The 26,063-nt window shown below is 46.0% G+C and overlaps 1 protein-coding gene across 2 annotated transcripts in view; it reads right to left on the minus strand.

Annotated features, from left to right (window-relative positions):
- The window catches only part of alcama (activated leukocyte cell adhesion molecule a), a 287,178-nt gene that overhangs the window by 43,431 nt on the left and 217,684 nt on the right, over positions 1 to 26,063 (minus strand). For both annotated transcript variants that reach the window (XM_080203486.1, XM_080203485.1), the window contains exons 2-3: positions 6,617 to 6,717; positions 799 to 1,018 (exon numbers count right to left, since the gene is read on the minus strand). In XM_080203486.1, the coding sequence (XP_080059612.1) occupies positions 799 to 1,018; positions 6,617 to 6,717 (321 nt within the window). The remainder of the gene's footprint in view (positions 1 to 798; positions 1,019 to 6,616; positions 6,718 to 26,063) is intronic.

The following is a 26,063-nucleotide window of genomic DNA, read 5'->3' on the forward strand; positions in this document are numbered from 1 at the left end:
TTTAAAGGCGAAACTGAAATTGTGAAAAGAAGATGCCTGAAGGTTCCCTTTCCTTCTGAATAAAACCTCACATATATCCCTTCTCGTGACTGGGTATGCCTTACTTCACTGGGTACACCAACAATCAGAATTGGACCATATCCTACGTGGGCTGATGAACCACAACTCTCAGTATAAATAGTCAATTCCCACAGCTCTATTCTTTCTGACCCACCCTTTACAAATCTTAATGGGAAATCCCAAATCAGGCCAGGCCCCAGTGATTCTAGTCTTTTGTTCCACCAGACTACCAGCAGGATCCTGGGAAAACGGGCAAGTAAATGTTGCTTCAATATTTTCTTTCATGCATTGTTTAACGTGACCTTTGATGCAACTTTTGCAATGCGCTCCTTGATGGTCTCTTGACCACTAGACTGCGTACAATCCAAAACTTAATCGCTTACAATCTGTTGTGCAGTAAACCCCTCACCTTGAGCCCCAACTCCCACTGGCTCAAAATCTTGGCCTTGCCTACAATTCGCTCCATTGGCTGGCCTTACCTCACCCTCTGCAAGTAGCCGCAGTTTTACATCCTGTTGCATTCCTTCCAGACTAAAGTCTCAAACACCTACATCCCTGGGCAGCCTTCAGGATGACATGTTAACCAATACTTGTGACAATAATAAATCAAATCAAATTTACTACCTCTTGTGTTTATTGGCAAAATATTGGGTGAGCACAACATGTGACCACAACTGTCCCTGGTGGACATCCATGAATACGGAAGATGATTTTAACACAATTATCTTCAATACTTACTGTAAACCTTAAGTGAGACTGGAGTTTCAACTATGTTTATGCCCACCAGGGTGAAGCAGTAAAATATCTTTTCATCTTGAATTCCAACATTAGAGATAATTAAGGAGAATTCCTTGGTAATATTTATCCTGTCTGCGTATCCAGGAATCTCTTTGATTATTACCATATTGTCAGCTGCTGAAAACGAAATTAGTTGTTCAATGTCCGATTCATTGAATTTCTGAAAGAGAGAGAGAGGGAAAGAAATGAGGATCAGCGGTCGATAGTCTACAAACCTCTCGTGTGTTTGGGGTTCCATCACAGGCTTTAAGGACAGAGAATTGGTGATCCGCTGAGGCTCAACTGGCAATAGGTCAAGCTCCTATTCTTCATGTGCCAGACAAGATGGAGGATAGCAGTTGACACGTTTCCTGGAGCAAGGAGCTAAATGTTACTTCAAGCTAACCCAATTCTGCCATGATGATGAAGCAGGGGAGGCCTCAGGAATTCTTTAGTGCATTAGGTGCAGCAGGTAATATAAAGCCTATTCGGCAAGTCTGCTATGGCTCTCACCAATTTTTACACATGCACCATAGAAAGCATTCTTTCCGATTGTATCACAGCTTGGTGTAGTTCCTGCTCTGTCCAAGACAGCAAGGAACTACAAAGGTTGTGAATGAAGCCCAATCCATTCCACAAACCAGCCTCCCATCCGTTGACTCTGTCTAACTTCCCACTGCCTTGGAAAAGCAGCCAGCATCATTAAGGACCCCACGCACCTCGGATAGTCTTGCTTCCACCTTAAGTTGGGAGGTCACATACTAATCGACTCAAGAACAGCTTCTGCTCTGCTGTTGTCAAGCTTTTGAATGGACCTACCTTGTATTAAGTTGATTTTGCTCTACACCCGAGCTATAACTATGACACTACATTCTGCACTGTTGTCTTTCCTTCTCTACGTATGGTATGCTTTGTCTGTAGAGTGCGCAAGAAGCAATACTTTTCACTGTATGCTAATGTATGTGACAATAGTAAATCAGATCAAAGCAAAAATATGGAGGCTAAATAAAAGTGCACGAGTCCAATGATAGACCCTGGACATTGGTTAGGTGCAAGAGACACAACACAAACTGGAATCCTGGTGAGAATTGCAATTACAAATTGTCCCTGAATTATTCTCCCATTAATCTGGTTTCCAATGGGGGTACCATAAGCATAGACCTGGGTCAAGGGTGGAGGAGGAAAAGCACATTGTTAAGATGGTGGCGCGGGCTTGTTGGACGAAGGGCCTGTTTCCCGTGCTGTGTTGTTCTTTGTTTGTTCTTTGAGTGTAGAATCCCTACAGGAGGTCAGTCAGCCTATTGAACCTGCACTGACTCTCTGACAGAGCATCTTACCCCTCTCCCTGCCCTATGCTTGTAACCCCATGCATTTACCCCACTAATCTCCTTAACCGACACAATTTGGGGTCACTAAGGACCCTATTTTACCATTTTGATTCTAATTGCTGGACTGGAAACTGGGAGTGTTTCAGATTCGACTTTTAGACCCGTTCTCAGGCGCCCCCATATGCAAACTGCCTGAAAAAACATCAGCAATTCTGAACCGCGCTGCAGAAGCATGTTGGTTTCTGAAACCTTGCAGCTCCGATTGGCACCTCCAACTGCACGTGAGCAGAAAAACAAGATAGAATGCGGCTGCCCTGCCACATCGCTCCCGGGCCTGATAATACCTCCCACCACCTCCCCCCCCTCCCCCCGGCCCTCACAGCCATTGCCCCCTTCCCCGCAACATTACTGACCCCCTTTTACCCCCAACTCCCCCCACCATCCAGACCGATTGTAGGCCCCTCCCCTCTTCCCCTTATTGATCTCAGGCAGAACGGCAACAGACACCCCGTCCCCCCTCACTGATCACAGGCAGAGTGGCAGCGGACCCCCCCCCTTCCCCCTCACTGATCACAGGCAGAGTGGCAGCGGACCCCCCCCCTTCCCCCTCACTGATCACAGGCAGAGTGGCAGCGGACCCCCCCCTTCTCCCTCACTGATCACAGACAGAGTGGCAGCGGACCCCCCCCCTTCCCCCTCACTGATCTCAGACAGAGTGGCAGCGGACCCCCCCCCTTCCCCCTCACTGATCACAGGCAGAGTGGCAGCGGACCCCCCCCTTCCCCCTCACTGATCACAGGCAGAGTGGCAGCGGACCCCCCCCTTCCCCCTCACTGATCACAGGCAGAGTGGCAGCGGACCCCCCCCTTCCCCCTCACTGATCACAGGCAGAGTGGCAGCGGACCCCCCCCTTCCCCCTCACTGATCACAGGCAGAGTGGCAGCGGACCCCCCCCTTCCCCCTCACTGATCACAGGCAGAGTGGCAGCGGACCCCCCCCTTCTCCCTCACTGATCACAGGCAGAGTGACAGCGGACCCCCCCCTTCCCTCTCACTGATCACAGACAGAGTGGCAGCGGACCCCCCCCCTTCCCCCTCACTGATCACAGGCAGAGTGGCAGCGGACCCCCCCCTTCCCCCTCACTGATCACAGGCAGAGTGGCAGCGGACCCCCCCCTTCCCCCTCACTGATCACAGGCAGAGTGGCAGCGGACCCCCCCCTTCCCCCTCACTGATCACAGGCAGAGTGGCAGCGGACCCCCCCCTTCCCCCTCACTGATCACAGGCAGAGTGGCAGCGGACCCCCCCCTTCCCCCTCACTGATCTCAGGCAGAGTGGCAGCGGACCCCCCCCTTCCCCCTCACTGATCACAGACAGAGTGGCAGCGGACCCCCTTTCCCCCTCACTGATCTCAGGCAGAGTGGCAGCGGACCCCCCCCCCCCTTCCCCCTTCCCATCGATCTCAAGCACAGAACCGTCAGACACTACATGCAAGTGCATTTAAATGGCCGCCACACTTGTTGTTTTGGGTGTGGGTGCGGTCTCGATCACGGGCATTTTTGGGCCTTGTTAAAGGACCCAGTGCGGATGCGGGTGCGAATCACTCTACTTGCCTCATGCCCGACTTTACCAAGTTTTCACACCCAAAAGCGGGCGCAACCCAATGGCAAAATCAGACCCTAAGAGGCAAGTTAGCATGGACTGACCACCTCATCTGAACATCTTTGCACTATGGGAGGAAACTGGAGCACCCGGAGGAAACCCATGCAGACATGGGGAGGATGTGCAAACTCCACACAAACAGCGACCCATGGCCACCTGGGTCCCTGGCGATGTGAGGCAGCAGTGCTAATGACTGTACCGCCCTGGATCAGGATTTCCACCCGTCGGACTTCTTAACCCATCACCCAGTGATCTTGATGTTCAGAGAAAGGCTATCCCAGTTTCTCCAGCCAAATCACAGAATCCATACAGTTTAGAAACAGGGGCCATAATATTAAAAATCAATTAGATTCCATGGTGCTAACAGGCCTGAGAGTTGTCTGCCTGCACCATGTCATCCCTCCTGGGGCAAGGGTGTCTAGTGATAGCTTGCAAGATACTTGGACCCCCCCCCCCACCATTAGAATTTGAGAATGTTACTACACCCAGCAAAGAGAGAAAAAAAGTTTTCTTCTGGACGTTCAAACACTTTTGTGCAGGCATCAATGAATAATGCTTGCAAGTGGGAACCTTGGCTAACATTTGACTGCCCTAATGCACAGACATTGAGAACCCAAGCTCGAAAACTAGTAAATGCTGACCACACACTGAAACGGTCCCCGAGCAGATAAGAACTCAAGATAATCCCTGGTGTTTCAGAAATAAGCATTGTGCGAGCTTTGTGGCTTAAGATGACAATGGCCCTGAAAATGTGTATTTGTTGGCTGCAATGACAAAGCCATGTGATTTTGAGGCCTGTAATTCTCAAAAGCCTGAACGTTGCCGATTCGTATGGGAAGCATCAGTTTCTATACAATCCTCCCCCAAGTGCAGATGTGCCCATAACTTCTGGGTTCCCCAGTGAGTGTCACATAGGGGGTTACCCTAGCAATGTGCTGGGGAATCCCTCCAGGATGTTTCCACGCAAGGGTTTACCCCGCAATTGCCCAGAAGTGCTAACTTCCCCTCCATTCTGACAATCTCCCTCAAAGAACAACACAGCACGGGAAACAAGCCCTTCCATCCAATGAGCCTGCGCTGCCATTTTAACATTGTGAGTTCCCTCTTCCACCCATGACCTTTGTCTATGCTTATGGCACTCCACATTGGAAACCAGATTAAGGGGAGACTAATTTAGGGACAATTTGTTACACCAGCCAAAGAGCACATCTAAGCCCCTCCCCAAAACCGGGTTCCAGTCCAAGAGCCATAAAAAAGGGAATGTTCCTTCCTCTCTGTGTCTCAGTTACTCTGCTTTGATGCTAGCAAGGGCACACTCCTGTCTCACCCAGCCTGAGTACAATTACAGTCAGGGTTAGTTTGTCAAGAGGGAATTACAGACCAGTGACTCTCCCATCAGTAGAAGGGAAACTGTTAGAGAAACTTCTGAAAGTCAGCATCTATCTCCCTTTGGTGAGGCAAAGCTTGATCAGGGATAGTCAGCATTGGCTTTGTCAAAGGGAGATCATGCCTAACAAATTTGATGGCATTTTTTGAGCTGGCCAGGTGTCTATTCGATGTTAGTTCAGTCAATGTAATTTATATGGATTTCAGCAAAGTCTTTGACAAGGTGCCACATGGGAGACTTGTGAAAAAGGTAAACGCACATGGGATACAGGGTCATTTGATAAAGTGGATTCAAAATTGGCTCAGTTATAGGAAAGAGAGATTGATGACAGAAGGTTGCTTTAGTGACAGGAAGTCAGTATCCAGTGGCATTCCACAGGGATCTGCATTGGGTGCCCATTTATTCGTCATTTATATAATTGACATTGATGATTATGTGGGGGGTTGTTTAACAGTGAGGCAGAATGTCTTCGGCTACAAGAAGATTAGATGTCAAATGGGCAGATGGAATTTAACCTTTAAAAGTGTAAAGTGATATACGTTGGATGGAGGAATTTGACAAGAAAGTTTTCAACGAACAGTAGGACACGAGGAAGTTCTGTGGAACAAAGGGACCTTGGTGTGTTTGTCCACAGATCTCTGAAAGTGGAAGTGCATGTTAGTAGGGTGGTGAAAAAGGCATATAGGACACTTGCCTTCATCAATCGAGGCATAGATTACAAAAGCAGGGAAGTCATGTTGGAGATGTGTAGAACTTTGATGAAACCACAGGTGGAGTACTGTATGCAGTTCTGGTCGCCACATTATAGCATGGATCAGGCGTAGCTGTTCGCCTTGTTGAAGGGTCAGTCATGAGAGGACAGAGGTTCAAGGTGAGGGGGAAATGTGAGGAAAATCGTTTTTACCCAGACGGTGGTGAGAGTCTGGAATGCGCTGCCTATGGGGGTGGTAGAGGTGGGTTGCCTCACAGCCTTTAAAAAGTATCCGGATGAGCAGTCGGCACATGATAACATTCAGGGCTATGGGCCAAGTGCTGACCGATGGGGATAGGTTGTTTCTAACGTGTTGGTGTGGACTCAATGGGCTGAACGGCTTCTTCTGCATTATATGATTCTAACGTGGCTCAAACTCCTCCCATTAAAATACGATCGGATGACTCTAAATTTTCAACATTAATATAGGAAAACCCAATTCTGAGGTAATTGCCTGGATCAAGGAAGGAGATGCCACAGGATGAGCCACTTGTGATGGTTCCTGGTATGAACCCTTTATGAGCAATGTTGATCAATTCCTTTTATATCTGCATAAAAGCCAGAGGCCTCGACTATTTTAGAAATTCTTCACATCAGCAACTGAATATATTAACAGTGTCCAAGAAATTGCGATGGTCCATAAATCACTCACCATTCTCCATGACACCAAGGACAAACCACCCTTTGTATCTGCTTCACAACTCAGTGTTACAGTTTCTCCCACCATTGCAGTCACCGTGGACATTGCTTGTGCTGGGGTGGGGGGAAAGAAAACACAAATGGTCAATTCAGTTAACTGAAAATAGGGACGTTTTAATCTCTCTTGTGAGGCTCAAGAAGTAAAGCTAACATACAAGTATTTATCAGATGACAATGAGAAAGTATGATAAAGGCCTCCATGCATCAGCTTCACTCTTAATTCCACTGATCATTGCAGGCTTCCTATTTCTCATGTATTAGGCAAATCGAGGGCCTATTTTCAAGGATGATGACGACTTTGCAAACATCCCTGTTTAAATTAATAATTTTGACTCTACACATTTCCTGCTCCCTTCACCATTGAAGCTATTGGCCATCACGTGTCCACAGTGTAGGCCTATGCTGTCCTATATCCACCCCAGCCTTGGAGGCTTTCTTAGACCCTACCTGGTCTCATATTCTGCCTTCTTATTCCTGCTCAGAACTGCTGCCAACCAACTGAAGGCCTTGGAATGCTTGTTACGCTAAATATGTTGTAAAACTGCAAGTTATTGTCATATAAGAGGTTTAAATACCCTTCAGGATTTAACATTTAAAAACGAACATAGATCACAATAAGATCCGTCCATGACCCAGGATGAAGCACTAAAAGATTATCTCAGTAATGGATAGCATAAATTGTGATATAATTCAGCACAACAGCCCCGTTTATACATGCATCGCTTTTCTGAATTCAATAATGTGCTGCTATTACTTTCTATTCATGGCAATATATGGACTCATGCATATGTAATCTGACAGCAAACTGCATCAACCGTTTACATCATTTCACCATTTCTCCTGGTTATTTTACATTGATAGACAAACACTGATCCCGCTGCATCCACGCTATATTCCCAATCACCACCAGTACGGAATGCTTTACAAAGTAACATAGGGAACGGAATTTTCAGGCTGTTCCCGCCAGCTGGATTCTCTGGTCCCGATGCAGTTATTGGAGATTTGGCTGAGTGTCAAATTCACCAACCAGGATCTGAGTAACTGAATGTTTTTACAAAGTAACATAACATCTGGGGATACACGTACGATCGTCAATGTAAAGGATAAAATCCGGCAAAACCATTTCAAATATCAGACAGGCTATTTCTTGGAGAAGGTGGTCCCATTAGATTGGAAAATGGCAAACGTTACTCAAAAAGAGAGGGAGACAGAAAGCAGGAAACTACAAGCCAGTATCATCTGTCATAGGGGAAAACGTTAGAAAACTGTTGTTAAAGAAGTTATAGCAAGGCACTTGGGAATGTTCAGATAAACAGCCAGAGTCAACGTGGTTTTGTGAAAGAGAAATCAGGTGTAAGCACCTTACTGGAGTTCTTCCAGGAAGGAACATGTGTTGTGGATAAAGGAGATGGTGGATATATTGTACTTAGATTTTCAGAAGTTATTTGATAAGGTGGCATGTTAAAAGTTATTGCGGAAAATAAAAGCTGATGATATAGGAGTAATGTTTTGAAAATAGACGGGCTAACAGGACATGGTAGGCATAAATATGACTTGGCATATGAGCTGGAGGAAAATGTTACTGGATTGATTAGTAAGTTTGCGGACAACACAAAGGTTGGTGGATTTGCGGATAGCGATGAGGACCATCAGAAGATACAGCAGGATGTAGATTGGTTGGAGGCTTGGGCGAAGAGATGGCAGATGGAGTTTAATCCGGACAAGTGTGAGGTAATGCATTTTGGAAGGTTTAATATAGATAGGAAATATGTAGCAAATGGCAGAACCCTTAAGATTATTTATAGGCAAAGGGACCTGGATGTACAGGCACACAGGTCATTGAAAATGGCAACCCAGGTGGAGAAGGTAGTCAAGGCAGCAAACGGCATGCTTGCCTTTATTGGCTGGGCTATTGAGTTTAAAAATTGGCAAGTCATGTTGCAGCTTTGTAGAACCTTAGTTAGGTTGCACTAATGTAGTGTTCAATTCTGGTCGCCATACTACAAGGAGGATGTGGAGGCTTTGGAGAGGGTACAGAAAAGATTTACCAAGGATGTTGTCTGGTATGGAGGGCATCAGCTATGAGGAGGGGTTGGAGAAACTTGGTTTGTTCTCACTGGAATGACGGAGGTTGAGGGGAGACCTGACAGAAGTCTACAAGATTATGCGGGACATGGACAGAGTGGACAGTCAGAAGCTTTTTCCCAGGGTGGAAGAGTCAATTACCAGGGGCATAGGTTTAAGGTGCAAGGGGCAAAGTTTAAAGAAGATGTACAAGGCAGATTATTTACACACAGAGTAGTGACTGCCTAGAACTCGTTGCCGGGGGAGGTAACGGAAGTGGATATCGTGATGACTTTTAAGGGGTGTCTTGACAAATACACGAGTAGGATGTGAATAGAGGGATATGGTCCCTAGAAGGTCCCTGAATAAATTAGGCTTGTACTCGTTAGAGTTCAGAAGAATGAGGGGAGATCTCATTCAGACGTATAAGATGATGAATGGGATGGATAGGATAGAGGTGGAGAGACTCTTCCCACTCAGAAAGGATAGAAGGACTAGGGGGCACAGCCTCAAGATAAAGGGGGGGCGGTTTAGAACGGAGTTGAGGAGGAACTTCTTCACTCAAAGGGTGGTGAATCTCTGGAATTCTCTGCCCGTTGAGGTGGAGGCTGCCTCGCTAAATATTTTTAAGACGCGGGTTGATGGGTTTTTGATAAGCGAGGGGATTAAGGGTTATGGGGAGAGGGCGGGAATGTGGAACTGAGCCACGACAGATCAGCCATGATCTTATTGAATGGTGGGGCAGGCTCGAAGGGCTGGATGGCCTACTCCTGCTCCTATTTCTTACGTTCTTATGTTCTCAGATTAGGGATTTTAGTTAAGTCGGGTAGCATGGTTGGTATAGGCTTGGAGGGCTGAAGGGCCTGTTCCTGTGCTGTAATTTTCTTTGTTCTTTGTTCTAAAATGTCTTTTTCTGGTTTGCAAGATATAACATATGGTGTGCCACAGGAATCAGTGCTGGGACCTCACTCTTTACAATCTGGGTGAAGGGATGGTTAATAAATTTGCTGATGACACAACGATAGATAGGAATGTAAACTGTAAAGAGAACACAAGAAAGCTACAAAAAAATAAAGGCAGGTTAAGTGAGTGGGCAAAACTCTGGCAAATGGAATATATTATGGAAATATATATAGATATATAATTATATTTGGCAAGAAGAATAAAATAAAGCAGGTTATCTAAATTGTGAGAGATTGCAGAGCATGAGAGGTAGAAGGATGTGAGTGTCTGAAGCACATAAATAGCAAATGGCTGTACAGCAACTAAGTAGGAAAGCTAGTAGAACGCTGTCATGCATTTTGAGAGAAATTGAATGCCAAAATAGTGAGGTTATGCTTCACTTGCACAGGGCACTAGTGAGACCAACCTGGAATACTATGCACAGTATTGATCATCGTATTTAAGGAAGAGTGTATATGCTTTGGAAGCAATTCAAAGAAGGTTTACCAGATTAATACCTGAAATGGGTGGGTTGTCTTATGGGGAAAGGGTGGCGAGGGTAGGTTTATATCCACTGGAGTTTGAAGAGCAAGAGGCAACTTGATTGAAACGTACAAGATCCTGAGGGATATTGACAGGGTGGATGTGGACAGGATGTTTCCTCGTGTGGGAGAATCTAGAATCAGGGTTTACTGATTAAAAGTAAAGAATCACCCATTTCAAATGGAAACAATTCAACTTCTTTCTCTCAGAGGGTTGCGTGTCTTTGGAACTCTGCTCGAAAAGGCGGTGGAAGCAGAGTCTTTGAATATTTTGAAGGCAGAGATGGATACCTTCTTGGTGAGCAGGGGTGGGAGGGGTGATAGGTTATCTGGGGTAGGTAGGATGCAGATTTGAGGCTGCTATCAGATCAACCGTGAATTTAATAAATGGCAGAGCAGACTTGAGGGGCTAAATGGCCTCCTCTTCATCCTTGTTCACATGTAATCGGTTATTTCAATCACCAGAGGAGCGTCCGGCTCATGAAAACCTAATCACGGAAGGTGAAAGAAGAATTTCCTAATTGTAGAAACTATGCCTGGGATTTTCTGGGTTTAGAACATAAGAATATCAGAAATAGGAGCAGGAGTAGGCTATCCAGCCCTTCGAGCCTGCCCCGCCATTCAATAAGATCATGGCTGATCTGAAGTGGATCAGTTCCACTTTCCCGCTCTCTCCCCATAACCCTTAATTCCCCTGTCTGTCAAAAACCTATCTACCTGTGACTTAAATATATTTAGCAAGGTAACCTCCACCACTTCAATGGGCAGAGAATTCCAGAGATTCACCAACCTTTGAGTGAAGAAGTTCCTCCTCTGATCTAAACTGCACCCCCACCCACCCCCCCCCGGCTTATCTTGAGGCTGTGCCCTCTAGTCCTGCTATCCTTTCTAAGCAGGAAGAATCTCTCTACCTCTACCCTATCCATCCCCTTCATTATCTTATACGTCTCTATAAGATCCCCCCTCATCCTTCTAAACGCCAATGAGTACAAACCCAGTCTATTTAGTCTCTCCAGGGTTTTCCTGCCAGCGGGATCTTCCGGTCTCGCCAAAGGTGACCACACCTCCCCCACAGGTTAGGTTATCCGAAAATACAAATCCCAGCCTACACGTCCAGCAGGCTGGCTGCTCAGTGAGTGGGAGAGTCAGTCCCCTCAGGAAAAGGGAAGCATTATTGACATAACTTCCATCGCTCTGGATCAGCTTTAGCACATCATTAATTGGTATATATTTGGAGGTTTTTTTTTGCAGAAAAGTTACTGCAATTTATAATCAATATTGAGCCCTAGGTCAGCTTGAAAGAACCTGCTTCTTACCTGGGTAAAAATTAACAAGACAAAATGCAAACACAGAAAAGCTGGTGGAAACAATTTTTTTAATACCTCAAACTGTAAATCATTAGAAATAGAAAGAATGAGAAGTTCACGTGCATATAAAATTGTCGTGAGACAGCACATGGAGTACTGACGGCTAATGAAGATTGCAATACCAGTTTTGTGCCACAAGGTGTGGCTATACCTCCATTGCCTGCTCTAATATATATATATACACAAGTGGTGCTTCTTTTAATGCTGCTGTAGACTAATAACGAGTTAACTTTTTTCTATTACCTTCAGGTAGCTTTATGCTTGAGGTTTAACATTTAACTTCATACTGCTACTGCCACTTATTGTGTTGCTGGTATTAAGCGAGTTTTAGCAGCCTTGTTGACCGTGGCTGCAAGTCCCGTTGTGGTCTCTCTGTGCCAGCAAGATCTCAGTTTGAGATGCTCCCCCCCCCCCAATAGTGATGTGATCCAGCCCGTACCCACAAGGGGCATGAACCTGATCTTCATTAATTTGAATAAATTTAAATATACTTCAACGGCTTTAACCTGTGGCCTCGACCCACGATGGGCCCTCTCGCACCCTGTCCTGCCCACCACACCCCCTCCCCCAAACCTGGTGGTGTGACATCACGCCAGCGCAAATCACGACTGCCTTTCAAAAGTTGTGGTGACCACACCGGGGGGGGGGGGGGTGCGAAGGCGGCTGGAGGCTCCAAGGGGATTGAGGGTCAAGACTAGGCACTGACCCCTGCCAGGTGAGAGTGCCAAGTGGACCCTGCCAGGAGGGTTGGTGGGAGACATTCCTCTTACGTGTGGTAGTGGGGGGAAAAGAGGGGAGAACCCTGATGACAACATGGTGGGGCAGTGTGCTGGAGGAAGTGTGGCCCCCCCCCCCACCCTCCCCCCGATACTTCTGTGGTGTAGTGGGGGTCCGCCCCCCCTTTCCAAAGCTCGTGGGGAAGAGTGGGGGGGGGGGGAAGGGGAGTCTTCCATGTCCATGGGGCTGAGGGAGAATATTTTAGATGCAGATCCGGGGTGCACCAACCTCTGTGGAGCTGGCCTTGTTGGCTCTATCAGGCCTCGCCCTGTCAGGCTGACAGCATCAACCAATCTCCCTGTGCACTAAATGCCAGAAAATTTGCTCTGAAAACTCTGTTGTGTTTCTGGAGAGATACACTCAAATTTTCAGCCTCAACCTGACACTTTGACAAATTGTGGGAAAATTCTGCCCATTATTTTTCAGGGAGGGACAGGTAGGAGGGGAAGTTGTTATTTATGCCCCCCCCCCCCCCCCACTCCGGTTCACAGATTTCAGGAAAGCGCGGCACTATAAATAGCCCCTTTTCCAACGTAAAATCTTAGTTCACTCACAAATCGCTCTCTAATCAGCAGAACACCGACATTCAAACGGGTGTGGCAGATCCTCCTCAGTTTGTTTGCTGCCCTGATTTTCAGACCCTCCTGGAAAGTTGAAATGGGGCGAGCCTTTGTACAATATTGAGTGGGTCAGTATCTGGGCAGTTTATTCTGAATCATTCGCCTGGCTGCCCACTTCAAGGCTCGTCCTACCAAAACAGGATATCCGTGGCCACTTGCAAGTTCCTCTCTAAGCCACACACCATGCTGACTTGGAACTCTATTACCATTCCTTCACGGCTGCACTGTCAGCAGCACTGTGGAAGTACCGACGCCACGAGGGCCGCAGCCTACCGTCACCTTCTCAAGAGCAATTGGGGATATAATTGTTTTTCTACTCAGATTAAGAGGAGGCGGGGGGGGGAGGGAGACAACTGTTCACCGTAAGTATTAAATCTCAAGAGTGTATTGTCTCAATTATTAATGAGTCATGGTCAAAATCACTGCCTTCTCACAACATTTTTTGTTGTCTGCATAGTGGGGGCGGCAGATGGTTGGGGTCAAACTTCCTACAGAACAATTTATCCACAGCAACTTGTGAATCAAGAAATATTAGACAGGCTAGTTACGTGACTGTCTGGTTTTCTCTCGTTCTGTGTTTATATTCTACTGGGACATCTCATCGGATTTAGGCCCAATAACACTCAATACAACCAACCAATCTCATCTATATTCTGCAGGTTAAATGTTCCTCTGCAGGATGGGGCACTTGTCCTTTTTATATCCTTGATCACACAAGTGTTTGTTCCACTGCATGCTGATATCTCTTCCCTGATCAGTCATGTACAATTTACAACATTTAAATACAGCAACTTTTTTTTTGAAACAGAATCCAAAAGCTGGTGTCTCCAGACCACTCTCAATGCCGGTGTTAGCTTCCAAACACAGCTATCCATCTTTTTACACATCTTTCAGAATTAACCTTTGTTCAGGGGGGGAAACAGTGGCTAAAAATTACTCAGAATCATGAAGCTTTACCAGAAACTAGACAAATAAATCACCAACACTCGATTCTCAGGCATCATTGGTGTTGTTGGACTAAACAACCCAAACCCCATATTAACACTGTAACACATTGCTGTCCTAACATGTCAAAAATACAACATTAACATGAAAAAGCACTAAGAAATTGTGTTTTGGTGCTGTATTTAAGAGAGATCTGATTACTCCAAGTTTTGGGAGCTCAGATGGAATATTACGATATGCCACAGGAATACAAGCAGTCCATTCAGCTTCTCCAGCCTGATCCACTATTTAGTTAGAATCATAGAAACCCTACAGTGCAGAAAGAGGCCATCTGACCCATCGAGTCTGCACTGACCACAATCCCTACCCCCAAATCCCTACACGTTTACCCGCTAATCCCTCTAACCTACACATCTCAGGACAATAAGGGGCAATTTTTAGCATGGCCAATCAATCTAACCTGCACATCTTTGGACTGTGGGAGGAAACTGGAGCACCCGGAGGAAACCCACGCAGACACGGGGAGATTGTGCAAACTCCACATAGACAGTGACCCAAGTCAGGAATTGAACCCAGGTCCCTGGAGCTGTGAAGCAGCAGTGCTAACCACTGTGCTACCATTCCAATCATGGCTGATCTGATACCTCAACTCCAATTACTTGCTTCCACTCCATATCCCTTGATGTAGAATCATAGAATCCTACAGTGCAGGAGGAGGCCATTCAGCCCATTGAATCTGCACCCACCATAACCCCACCTAAAACCAACACCAACAATCCTGGGCATTTATGCTAGCTAATCCCCTTGACATTAAGGGACAATTTTGCATGGCCAATCCACCTAACCTGCACCTCTTTGGACATGATCTTCAGTGTTTGCTCAACATCCTGTACAACATCCTTCTCTCATTTTTGCATTCACACTCAAACTCATGATAAAGGCCAGCATCCTATCAGACTTTTCAAATTACTTTTTTGCACCAGTGATTTGTGTACATAGAGATCTGAATCCTTTCGCTTCTCCACACTTCCTAATCTTTTATGATTATGGAAATATTTTGAATGGTCTTGTCTGGCACGAGAAATTCCTCACATTCCCCTACATTGAACTCCCAAGCCTTTCCACCTGTGTGCCCACTTTATTAATTATCTATTATTTAATAACAATTTTACAGGTTAATTTTATGAATTTGACCATTCACTCAGAGCTTTGCAAACTACGGGCGCGTAAGGGGATTCAGGTGCAGAGACTGACAGGCCCACTTGCACTTCCATGGGGAACAAGCAGGGAAGAGGAGTTAGGGTGAGATGGAGATCAGCCATGATCATATAGAATAGCGGAGCGGGCTCGAAAGGCTGAATTGCTGACTCTCGCTCCTGATTCCTATGTTCCCATCCTTCATGGATGTCAAATCCCACAAAGCCTGCTGCACTGGAGTTTCCACTAAGGACTGCCGGGATGGAGGAAAGATCCAGTATAGCTTGCAAAGCTCCGAGTCCAGATTCCTACTACACTTTCCCAATGTGAATTACTCTACACCCTGGCTACAGTATTGATTATATTCCCCTCTATATTGTCCACAGCTAGTCGCAATCTTGCTCTCTCAAAGGCAGCAACTTCTGACGCCCACTCCACTGACTCTCTTGCTGTTCATTCAACTCAGCTCAGAACAAGAATTGGGGACAGGTGCTGGAATGTGGTGACTGGGGAAATTTTACAGTTAAAAAAAAACACTTTATTTATTAGTCATAAGTCATCTTAAATTAACACTGCAATGAAGTTACTGTGAAGATCCTCTCGTCGCCACGCCTGTTCGGGTACACTGAGGGAGAATTTGCCATGGCCAATTCGCCTAACCAGCGCGTGTTTCGGACTGTGGGAGGAAACCACAGCACCCCAGAGGAAACCCACCCAGGCACGGGGAGAATATGCAGCCTCCACACAGACAGTGACCCAAACCGGGAATCAAACCCTGGTCTCTGGTGCTGTGAGGCATCAGTGCTAACCACTGTGCCATGCCCAACTTCATCGCAGTGCTCATGTAAGCCTTACTTGCGACTAATAAATAAACTTTAACTTTTTATCCACACAGCTCAGCTGAACTGACTGAGTGAACTTACTCGGTTACTGCGGAATTTAAATAGAGTGCTTCCTCACTGTTTAACAACCACGCAATAACTTTGATGGTAATTATTTGATTCACATTCGCTTCCTGGTCCAACTCTTTGTTTTCAAAACAATGCTGAGGAAGAGAGACTGGTATTTTGTTCCATGTGAATTAATACATGTCAGCACTGAACAGAAGATAGAAATCTCCCAGACTTACTATTGTAATGCATTTTGTTTGGGCCATAACAGTTATTTTAATGTACTGTAGATTACTGCAGCAACAGAATACTGCTCTTAAAGTACATGCAATTTAACACATGGACTATATAACAACCTTTGGACTCATGGTGAGGATTTCCCTCTTTTCTGAGACCTTAAGGCAGCTTGGATATAAGCCAACTCATTGTGGATCACTGCATTGTGGAAAAACTGTTTGAAATTTAGACTGAAATTCCTTTCAGTTATTTTAACAGAAGCCTTTCAACCTGCTTAAAATAAATGTCCTAACAAATGTGCTAAAAACACTTGAGGAATGATTCCAATGTGTAAATTTCAAGGCTCATAAATTATTTTTCTGCAATTAGTGTCTGGGAACATTGAGTTCCCAGATGATAATTGTAGAAAATAGGGCAGAGGTCCAAACTGGCATGATGTCAGATCTCCATCTCTCTGTCACTGCCGAGGGATTTCTTGTTGGGGAGAGAAAGATGAAGCTTGATTTTTGATTTACCACGGGGGTGAGAATGGGGGCGGGCGTGCTTTAAAAATACCTGTGGTGCGTGACATGTCAGTGCCTTGGCACTTCCAGAGCGCGCTGTAACTTTCGTGGTGAGAGCCAGGAACCCATTCACGTCCAATTAACCATAAGATGTTCATAATGGGCTGGGGAAGGCCAGGAAGTTATTTCTACAATGCAGATCACAAAGGCTTGTGTGTGTCAGTGCACATCTGTCAGATGCAATGCAGGGAACATTCAAGTAATTTTTTTTCCCCCTCAGGAACATCTTTTGGCCTGAAGGGGTTATTGGATCAGATTGATTTGGAATACCTTATCAATGGTCATTTCTCTGCATCAGGAAAATGTGCTCCTCTAGTGGCTTCTCTATTCTACAAGGCAGCAGCAGCAGCAGCAGCCCCGTCACGTCCTCAGCAGGCAGCTCCTGTCCCCTGGCAGTATTCAATGCCACAAACTGGGGGCTCAGTTTTACCCCAGCCCGATCAGGGCATGTTCATCTGAAGATAGTGTCGCACGAGTGACAGAGAAAGGGCCTGGAGTTTGGACCCCCCAGTATTGTCCAAACATTGGGTTCCCGAGCCCAGAATGAAAATTTAGTTCACGGTCCATAATCTCAGAGAGGGGGAGCAGGAACTGCTCAAGGTCCACAGGTAAAGGTGTTTTAACCACAGGGACATCAGGCTAGCAAAGCTGCAGGAAATCCTTTGGTTGTTGTTCCTGAATAGCACCCAGGAAAGCCCATTTAACAACAATCAGTGCTGCTCCTGCAGACCAATTAGTTCTGACTGGGTCAAATTATCTGGTTGGCCTAACTCTTTAAGTTAGGCTGTACTGAGGCCTAGAAAAGTACATTCTGTCTGAGGCATCTGCCTTGTGCCCAGGCAAAGGACTCAAACTTAGCAGCCCTCAGTAAAGAGAGTTTTCTTTTCCTCTGCCAATATTCTTCCTCCATTTGCTGAAATCACTAGCTTCAAGGGAACAAAGGTTATTTAGTCCACGCAGCTTTTCTCCATCTATGTAACCCTAGACAGTAAATGGTTGGAGCCAATGTTATCATACAGCCCCCAATCCTGTACTCACCTGACTTCCACACAATAATACTTTTAGAGAGGGATTCCCAATAGGAATCATTATCTGGCAACTCCTAAAGGAGAAACGGGATTCTGTGGTCATAAGGCCTGAGAGTGATGCTGATTGTTGAATTACCTGATGATGTCTATATTTACACATGAATAACAGTAAGGTAAAGTGGGTGGTTGGCAAGGGCTCTGGCATCAATGGCCAAGATTCTCCAGTCAGCTAGCAGCTGTCCTGCCCGTGACGTAGGCATAGTCGTGGGCAGGACAGGCAAATTTGGGGCCCACCCAATGATCGGCTGGCATTTGGCCGCAGTCCAAGTTTGCCCATCCTACCCGAGGCGTTGCCCCGCCACTGGCAGAACCAAAAAATCCTAGCCAACATCTCCGGAAGAGGATAATATAAAGTGGTGGCATAACACTGGATCTGTGCCAAGATATCGAAATAGAGACACCTTGGATGTTCTGTAGGCCTCAATTACCTACACAATCTCATGAATCACAAATTGCTGGGAACTTTTCAAATCAATTCACTCTGGATCAAATTCAGTTCCAAACAGGAAAGTATCATGTTATACAATCTGTACATAATAGGTAGAATAATTCATCAAAGAACAATAGTTCTCTATGGTTTCCCTACCAACACATAGGACAATTAATTATATGCCTGAATCTGAAAATTCAAAGTTATTTTTGCACAATAAAAATTCAAATTATCCTGTAAATTAACCAACATGAATCAGATGCCAATATAAGGGGGGAGTTTTAAACCCCCCCAAAAAATGGGATGTTAATTGGGTGTTAAAGATCTCAAACTGGAACGCTACCTACTCTGAACCTGTTGACTTTCTGCCTCGGACAGAGACAGGATGGGTAAGGGCAGTGGCAACCAATGTGCTCCCAGGGGATAGGTGTTTATTTAACTATTCCAAAGAGCACACATGCCTCACATGTTGTCTCAGTTTTAGATATAACTTTGGGCACCTGAATATACCCAGCAGCTGACTAGAGGATAGAAAGGTTAGAACTGCCAGATCCAGCAGAGAAAAGCCTTTTTCCAAACTATTGTTGAGAATACCATTGAGTTCCCTGCCCAACCACACCGCCACCTCCTCTCCTGCCCCAACACAATCTTCCAGTTACCTGGCAATTCCCAATCTCATCACCCCACTCCTTCCCCCACCTCCTGCCTGATCCCAGTCTATGGCCTCAGATTTCCCTTCACCCTTTCCAACTTATCCAACCGCAGCTCCTCAAATGTTTCCGATACCCCCTACCCTGACTTCCAATCTCCACGCCCACCCCTCAAGCTTCTCCCACTACCCCATCCTCTCTTCCCTCTGTTGTCAAAGGCTCGCGTGCCAACAGCCCGCCGACCTTACTCTGGCTGCTGCAGCCCAGGAGATGAAGACAAAAATGTCACTTACATCCTGCTGTTAAACTGATGCAAGAACCAAGGGCCTGAATGCAAACATTCTTCCTCTTCCGTCCACCCTCCCTATCCAAACGCCCACCCCAACCTTCTCATAAACAATCTGAGCCAAAGAGATGGTGCAAAATAAAACAGCAGTTCAAATTAACTTGATTTTGAAAGCAGAGTATACTTGCAGCTGCAGGAATCCTCCTCCATCCAAAAATGTCTTATAATATTTAATGCACTTCTTCCTAATTTTTTACCTTTTGCTCTCGACCGACTATCTTCCACAGGATCCAGAATAGTCTACGTTAATGATGCTCTGAAATTAATTAACGTGGGCCAGTAATTCATAGAATCCCTACAGTACAGAAAGAAGCCATCCAGTCCATCAAGCCTGCACCTACAACAATCCCACCCAGGCCTTATCTCTGTAACCCCACGTATTTATCCTGCTGTCCCCCTGACACTATGGGGCAATTTAGCATGGCCAATCACCCTAACCCACACATCTTTGGAGTGTGGGAAGAAACCGGACCCCCCCCCACCCCGGAGTAAACCCATGCAGACATGGGGAGAACATGCAAACGAGGCTGGACTTGAACCCAGGTCCCTGACGCTGTGAGGCAGCAGTGCTAACTACTGTGCCACCCTATGTGGTTTGTTTTTTTTGTTTCCTCCCTCCACATTTCCAACAGGGATGTCAACCGAGTTACATTTGGCTAAAACTGTCAACGTCCTTTCGTGAGCTGGCCTCCGACGGCAGCTCCCTGCTCCTGGGTGACCGCACTTTCACATCGGTGTTTTGTTTCTCGCCCAGCTGAACCAGCGCAATGATCTTCTCTTCCTGGCCGCGCCCCTCAGATCTGCGGGTAACCCCCTCCCTGGCGGCTGCCAGTCCCTGTGATCGGCGACTGCCACCACCAGAGCTGCGCAACTCACAGGGACAACTTAGAAGTGAGCAGTGGCAGGTTCCTTTTTGTTAAATTTAGCACAAGTCATAATGGGGGGGGGGAAGCTGCAACGGGTTCGCAAAATGTCCTTCCGACTGTCAAACCTAAACTTGAATTCAGCGCTGATTGATGACACAGGTCTCCTCTCTCTACTTGCTAGCAATCCAATTACTAGCAGTCACTATCCAGAATCAGCAGCACTCAGCAATCTGACTCAGAGGTCACAATAAGGGCTAATGTAAACCTGCACATTGGTGCGGCGAGGGGAAAACCTATTCTGAGGCTGTGATCAAGAGGCATTGTTGAATCGCAACAGGGGCAACTTTACCATGCACCTAACCCATTCTGGAACTGACCTGACGGTGCTTCACCCTGACACTGACAGACAAACTGAGAATTTTCTGCTCCTCAATCTTTAAAAGCCTCAGCGGGGTGAGCCAAAAAAAAAATCTATTTTACTTTTTGCCAAAAAAAAATTTGTCCTGTCTTATTTCGGATTTATCTTTCTTCAATTTATTAATGTGCGTTAATTTTTTTAATGCAATCTATGCCACCGACTCAATTATAAATATCTGATTTGCTAAAGGAAACCTTGCAAAAAAAAAGGTCCCTGAAGTGCACTAAAAGAATTATTATAGGAAAATGCTGTTTAAACAATATCACATGTTCAGCTTCTACACAATAGCTTTGATTAACTGAAACGAAGTAATGGAAACAGCTGCCACGCTGACCTGCCTCTTTTTTTTAAACAAAATCCGTGATACAAGGCAGCCACCAGACTCTCGCAATACAGGGGAAAACACAGAGCCGAGGCCAGTTGAAACCAACCAAATCCATCTCAAGAAACAGTTGCGGCAGCAACTGTCAACTTCCTGTCACATTCTACACTTCTGGTCAATTTTCATTGCTAACTCTTCTCCCCCTCTCCCACCACCCCTTTCCCCTGCCGCAGGCCCTTTAATGGTGTACAGCTCCATAAGTGCCTTAGCACTTAATCTCAAATGTGTTAGCCTCAGTGAAAGCCGACAGGCTTTTGGACCACGGGAGGGTATGACACGTGAACCTGACCTTGTCTTCACTAAACACTCATAAGTGTATTTCCAACAGGCATTGCTAGAAGGTGATCAGCAGAGAGTTATACAGCGAGTAGCTGAATCACGTAGGCAAGAAAGATTGTAGGCACACTCCCTACTCATTAAGTTAGCTGGACGGATGTAGGATAAAGATAGGATAATGACAGGGATGCTGCCAATTGGAGATCTTGTGGGCAGCATCCCTGCCTCTGAGATCTGGTGTTCAGGACCATTGTGGCGAATGGCAGAAACTGATTCCAGTTCTCTTCCTGCACCTAGTGGTGCACGGAGACAGATTTCTGACTGTTTCCAAAACTAGTCACTGCTAGACCAGGTCTCCCGTCCGTTGCCACTGGCTTATAGCTTGAGGGCTACCACTCCACATCAAGGGTGGCTGACCACTCTTACCACCAGTCATTGGCATGTTGGATTTATAGGTTGACACTCAACCTGTTTGGCCATGTTACGGGCACACCTTCCTTGGCCGTCAAGTCTTGGGGTGGGATTCGAACCCTATGCTTCTGTCTCAGAGGCAGGAATGCTACCCAGTGTGCCACAAGACCTTCGAACAGTAGCACCCCTGTCATTATCCTATCATTATCCTAGTTAAGTCCAGCTAATTTAACAAGCGGGGAATGTGCCCACAAACTTCCTGCTCTATATGATACAACCACTCACTACATAACTCTCTGCCTATCTGCAGTTAATTTTGAGGAATGCTGGAGGTATCCTCTGGTTTTTTTTTGTTTCCAGTTTTGCAGTATATGTGAACAGTTGTTTGCAATTTTATGAAAGGATATTTTTGGTGGTGCAAATTTTGCTTTTTCTCCCCCAGGTTCTTACAATCCAATGTAAGAGCCAGTGTATGCCCACTGGTTACCTCTTTGGTAAAAAGTATAAAGAAAGTGGCATCAGAAGGGAGTCATTCTCCAAACACAATCCTGGCACAAACAGAAGAGTAAGGTGGACAAAAACAGAAAATGTGGGGAAATCTCAGCAGGTCTGACAGTACCTGTGGAGAGAGAACAGAGCTAGTGTTTCAAGTCTGGATGACTTTGTCTGATGAAGAATCACCCAGACTTGAAAGGCTGGCTCTGTTCTCTCTCTGCAGATGCTGTAAGACCTGCTGAGATTTTACAGCATTTTCTGTATTTGTTTCAGATTTCCAGCACCCACGGTGATATGCTTTTGCCTTAGAGCAAGGTGGACATTCTGGCACAGGATCCATGCTTTTGCTGTGTCCCCTACTACTCCACAGAGAATTGTTGTTGGTAACACAAGATTGGGGGAAAGGCAAATTGTGCGGAGGGTGTGGAGAGTCTGCAGAAGGATCTAGATAGGCTGGACGAATGGGCCAGGAAATGGCAAATGGAATTTAATGTTGGCAAGTGTGAGGTGGTCCACTTTGGTAGGAAGAATGGTAGGAAGGACTATTACTTACGTGGCGAAAAACTGCAGCAGGCGACGGTGCAGAGGGACCTCGGGGTCCTTGTGCATGAGTCGCAAAAACCCAGCTTGCAGGTGCAGCAGGTGGTCAGGAAGGCAAATGGGATGCTGGCCTTCATAGCGAGGGGGATTGAATATAGGAGTGGGGAGGTCTTGCTGCAGCTGTATAGGGCATTGGTGAGGCCGCAGCTGGAGTACTGTGTGCAGTTTTGGGCGCCGCACCTGCGCAAGGATATTTTGGCCCTGGAGGGAGTGCAGAGGAGGTTTACTAGGCTGATACCGGAGTTGAGGGGATTGAGCTATGAGGAGAGGCTGAATAAACTAGGCTTGTACTCGTTGGAGGGGAGATCTCATTGAGACGTATAAGATGATGAATGGGATGGATAGGATAGAGGTGGAGAGACTCTTCCCGCTCAAAAAAGACAGTAGGACTAGGGGGCACGGCCTCAAGATAAAGGGGAGGCGGTTTAGAACGGAGTTGAGGAGGAACTTCTTCACTCAAAGGGTGGTGAATCTCTGGAATTCTCTGCCCGTTGAAGTGGTGGAGGCTGCCTCGCTAAATATTTTTAAGAAGCGGGTTGATGGGTTCTTGATAAGAGAGGGGATTAAGGGTTATGGGGAGAGGGCGGGAAAGTGGAACTGAGCCACAACAGATCAGCCATGATCTTATTGAATGGCGGGGCAGGCTCGAAGGGCTAGATGGCCTACTCCTGCTCCTATTTCTTATGTTCTTATGTTCTTATGTTCATCGAACTGCCCCTTCGCAAGGTGGCAGTAAAATAAAGGTTAAGAAATTCTCACTAATCGTCAATGGTATGGCTTGGGCCTACACTTGTCAGGTGAACCCCACATATGCTGGTGATGGGCCAGTACATCTCCTGCCATTCGGCGTATAGCCTCAGCCAGGGATCAAGGAAACTCCCAACCTGACAGCCCATCCCCACACACTCAGCTTTGTAATTTTGCGGGGAGGTAGTCCTTAGATAAACTTTGGCTCTTTTACCACGAACCTGTCAGATTTATGAGTGAACTGGGCCAAAATGGGTTTTCAGTCTGCCTACATTCATGTGGTGGATGCACTTCAAGACGCACAACAACACAGAATCACTGAGCAGAAACTGATAGCCAAGTTCCACACACGAGGATGGCCTCAATCGGGATCTTGGGTTCATGTCACATTACCTATAGCCCCACCATTTGGCCTGCGCTTGCGAAATCTTACTAACCGTCCTGGCTTGAGATAGTTCACATCTCTTTAACCGGTGCTTAGCCCTCTCTCCATTTGCACTGTCTGTACCTGTAAAGGTTTGACTACTTGTTAAGACTTGCATTCTAACCATTATCTTGCAATTGAGTCTGTGTCTATATATGCCCTGTTTGTGAACCCAACTCTCCACTCACCCGATATAGCAGCAGCGCTCTGAAAGCTTGTGCTACCAAATAAACCTCTTGGACTTTAACCTCGAGTGGTGAGACTATTTACTATATTCATATGAGATATGAAACAGATTTAAATTAAAATAAATTTAATTAAATTAAAAAGCAAAAGGAGTTCAGTAGAGCAGAGAGAAGGGAATACAACATGAAAAGGAGTTTACATTAATAGGAACTTAAGTAGTAAACAAGGCATTGAACACTCTATTTAAAATTAATGATGGAGCTTGTTGTGTGAAAAAACATATTTAATGTTTAAAGTCATACAAGATTAAATAAGGTTTACCAAGGAGATCAGTAGACAGAACTGCCAACTAGCATGTTACAAACCTTCTCAAGGACAATTAGGGGTCAGCAGTAAGTGCTAGCCTTGTCAGCAACACCCACATCCAATGAATTAATATACAGTTTAAAAAATCCATGTCATAACATAAGTTACCTAAATGACAAAAGTATTTCTTACAGGCTTTGGATAAGCAAAGTTGCCAGAGATGACCCTAGGCTGCTCTCCCATTTGAGGGGGAGAGCTGACTGGTGATGATTTAACCTGAGGGTCATAATACCTCAGGTGAGGGACAGGATTGAAAAGGCAGCGCCTTCATGAACAACCTCAGCCGTCATGGGAATTGAACCCATGCTGATGGTGTCACTCTGCATCACTAACTGGCTGTCCAACCAACTGAGCTAAAACCAGCTGCCAACATCTTGACATGATGCGTGGGCATCTCCTGCCCACAGATGCGGGACACAAAGTCATTCCTCCCTCAACTTTTTTGCAGCCACTTCCAGTCTGGTCTCCTGAGCAGCTATCCCACATGGAGTAAAGTAAAATAAAGGTTATTAGTCACAAGTAAGGCCTACATTAACACTGCAATGAAGTTACTGTGAAATTTCCCTTAGTTGCCACTGTCTGGCACCTGCTTTGGGTCAATGCACCTAACTAGCTCATCTTTCACACTGTGGGAGGAAACCCACGCAGACATGGGGAGAAGGTGCATGCTGCACAGACAGTGACCCAAGCAAGGAATCAAACCCGGGTCCCTGGCACAGGGGGGCAGCAGTGCTAACCACTGTGCCAGCCTACAGGGAATGAAAAATTTGATAATGAGCTTTCAAACTACCGCAAACTGGGGTTGAAATCATGGTGCCACAAAGATACAAATATAGTATGCAACACACATACAGAAAGATTCTGCTGCTTGAGCATGCCCAGGAACGTGCTGCCGCGCAGCCTATGAAAATCTTTAAAAGACAGCGTGACACAATTCTGTTACCAAAATTATAGGTGTCACAGAGCAAGTGAGAGGTTCAAGGTCAAGCTGTTCTCTAGGAGTACAAGGACGATGAAATCAAAGTTGAAGAGTCATTTGCTCTACTTGAGCTGCAATCAGGGAGAATGATCCAGCAATGATAAATGACCCAAGCAGAGGCACCAGTCAATACCAGTTCCCATTGAGCCAGCCCGCTATGCACCGTTGCCAGCATTATTCTCCACTCCACTTCAGCTGCTGTGAATCACCATGCATTTATCTCCTGTTACCGTAAAAATGAACTCATGCGGAAAAACGGGCACATAAAGCAAATACCGCATTATTGCTGAAAAGAGCAACATTTTGCCGAAGCTTTTCATCTTGCACTCATCAGGACAAAAACAAGAATGTCAAATCAATGCACTTTGTACTGCAGGAGAAAAGGGTGCTGATTGATAGGCAAGTCCAATTCTGACTGGCTGAGGTGTTTCCAGAGGGAAAGCAATCGAAAATAACAGGCGCCTCGTGCCTCCTTCAGTCATTTGCTGGTTGTACCCAACCAGCCCACCTTGCAAAACCAAATGTCTGCTGTTAGATGTTATTCCGCAGTTGGGCAGCACTTGCTGAACAATCCCGCGAGCGCTAACTGCTA

The sequence above is a fragment of the Carcharhinus amblyrhynchos genome, chromosome 15 (genome assembly GCF_965287045.1).
Source record: "Carcharhinus amblyrhynchos chromosome 15, sCarAmb.v2.hapA, whole genome shotgun sequence".
Taxonomy (NCBI): Eukaryota; Metazoa; Chordata; class Chondrichthyes; order Carcharhiniformes; family Carcharhinidae; genus Carcharhinus; species Carcharhinus amblyrhynchos.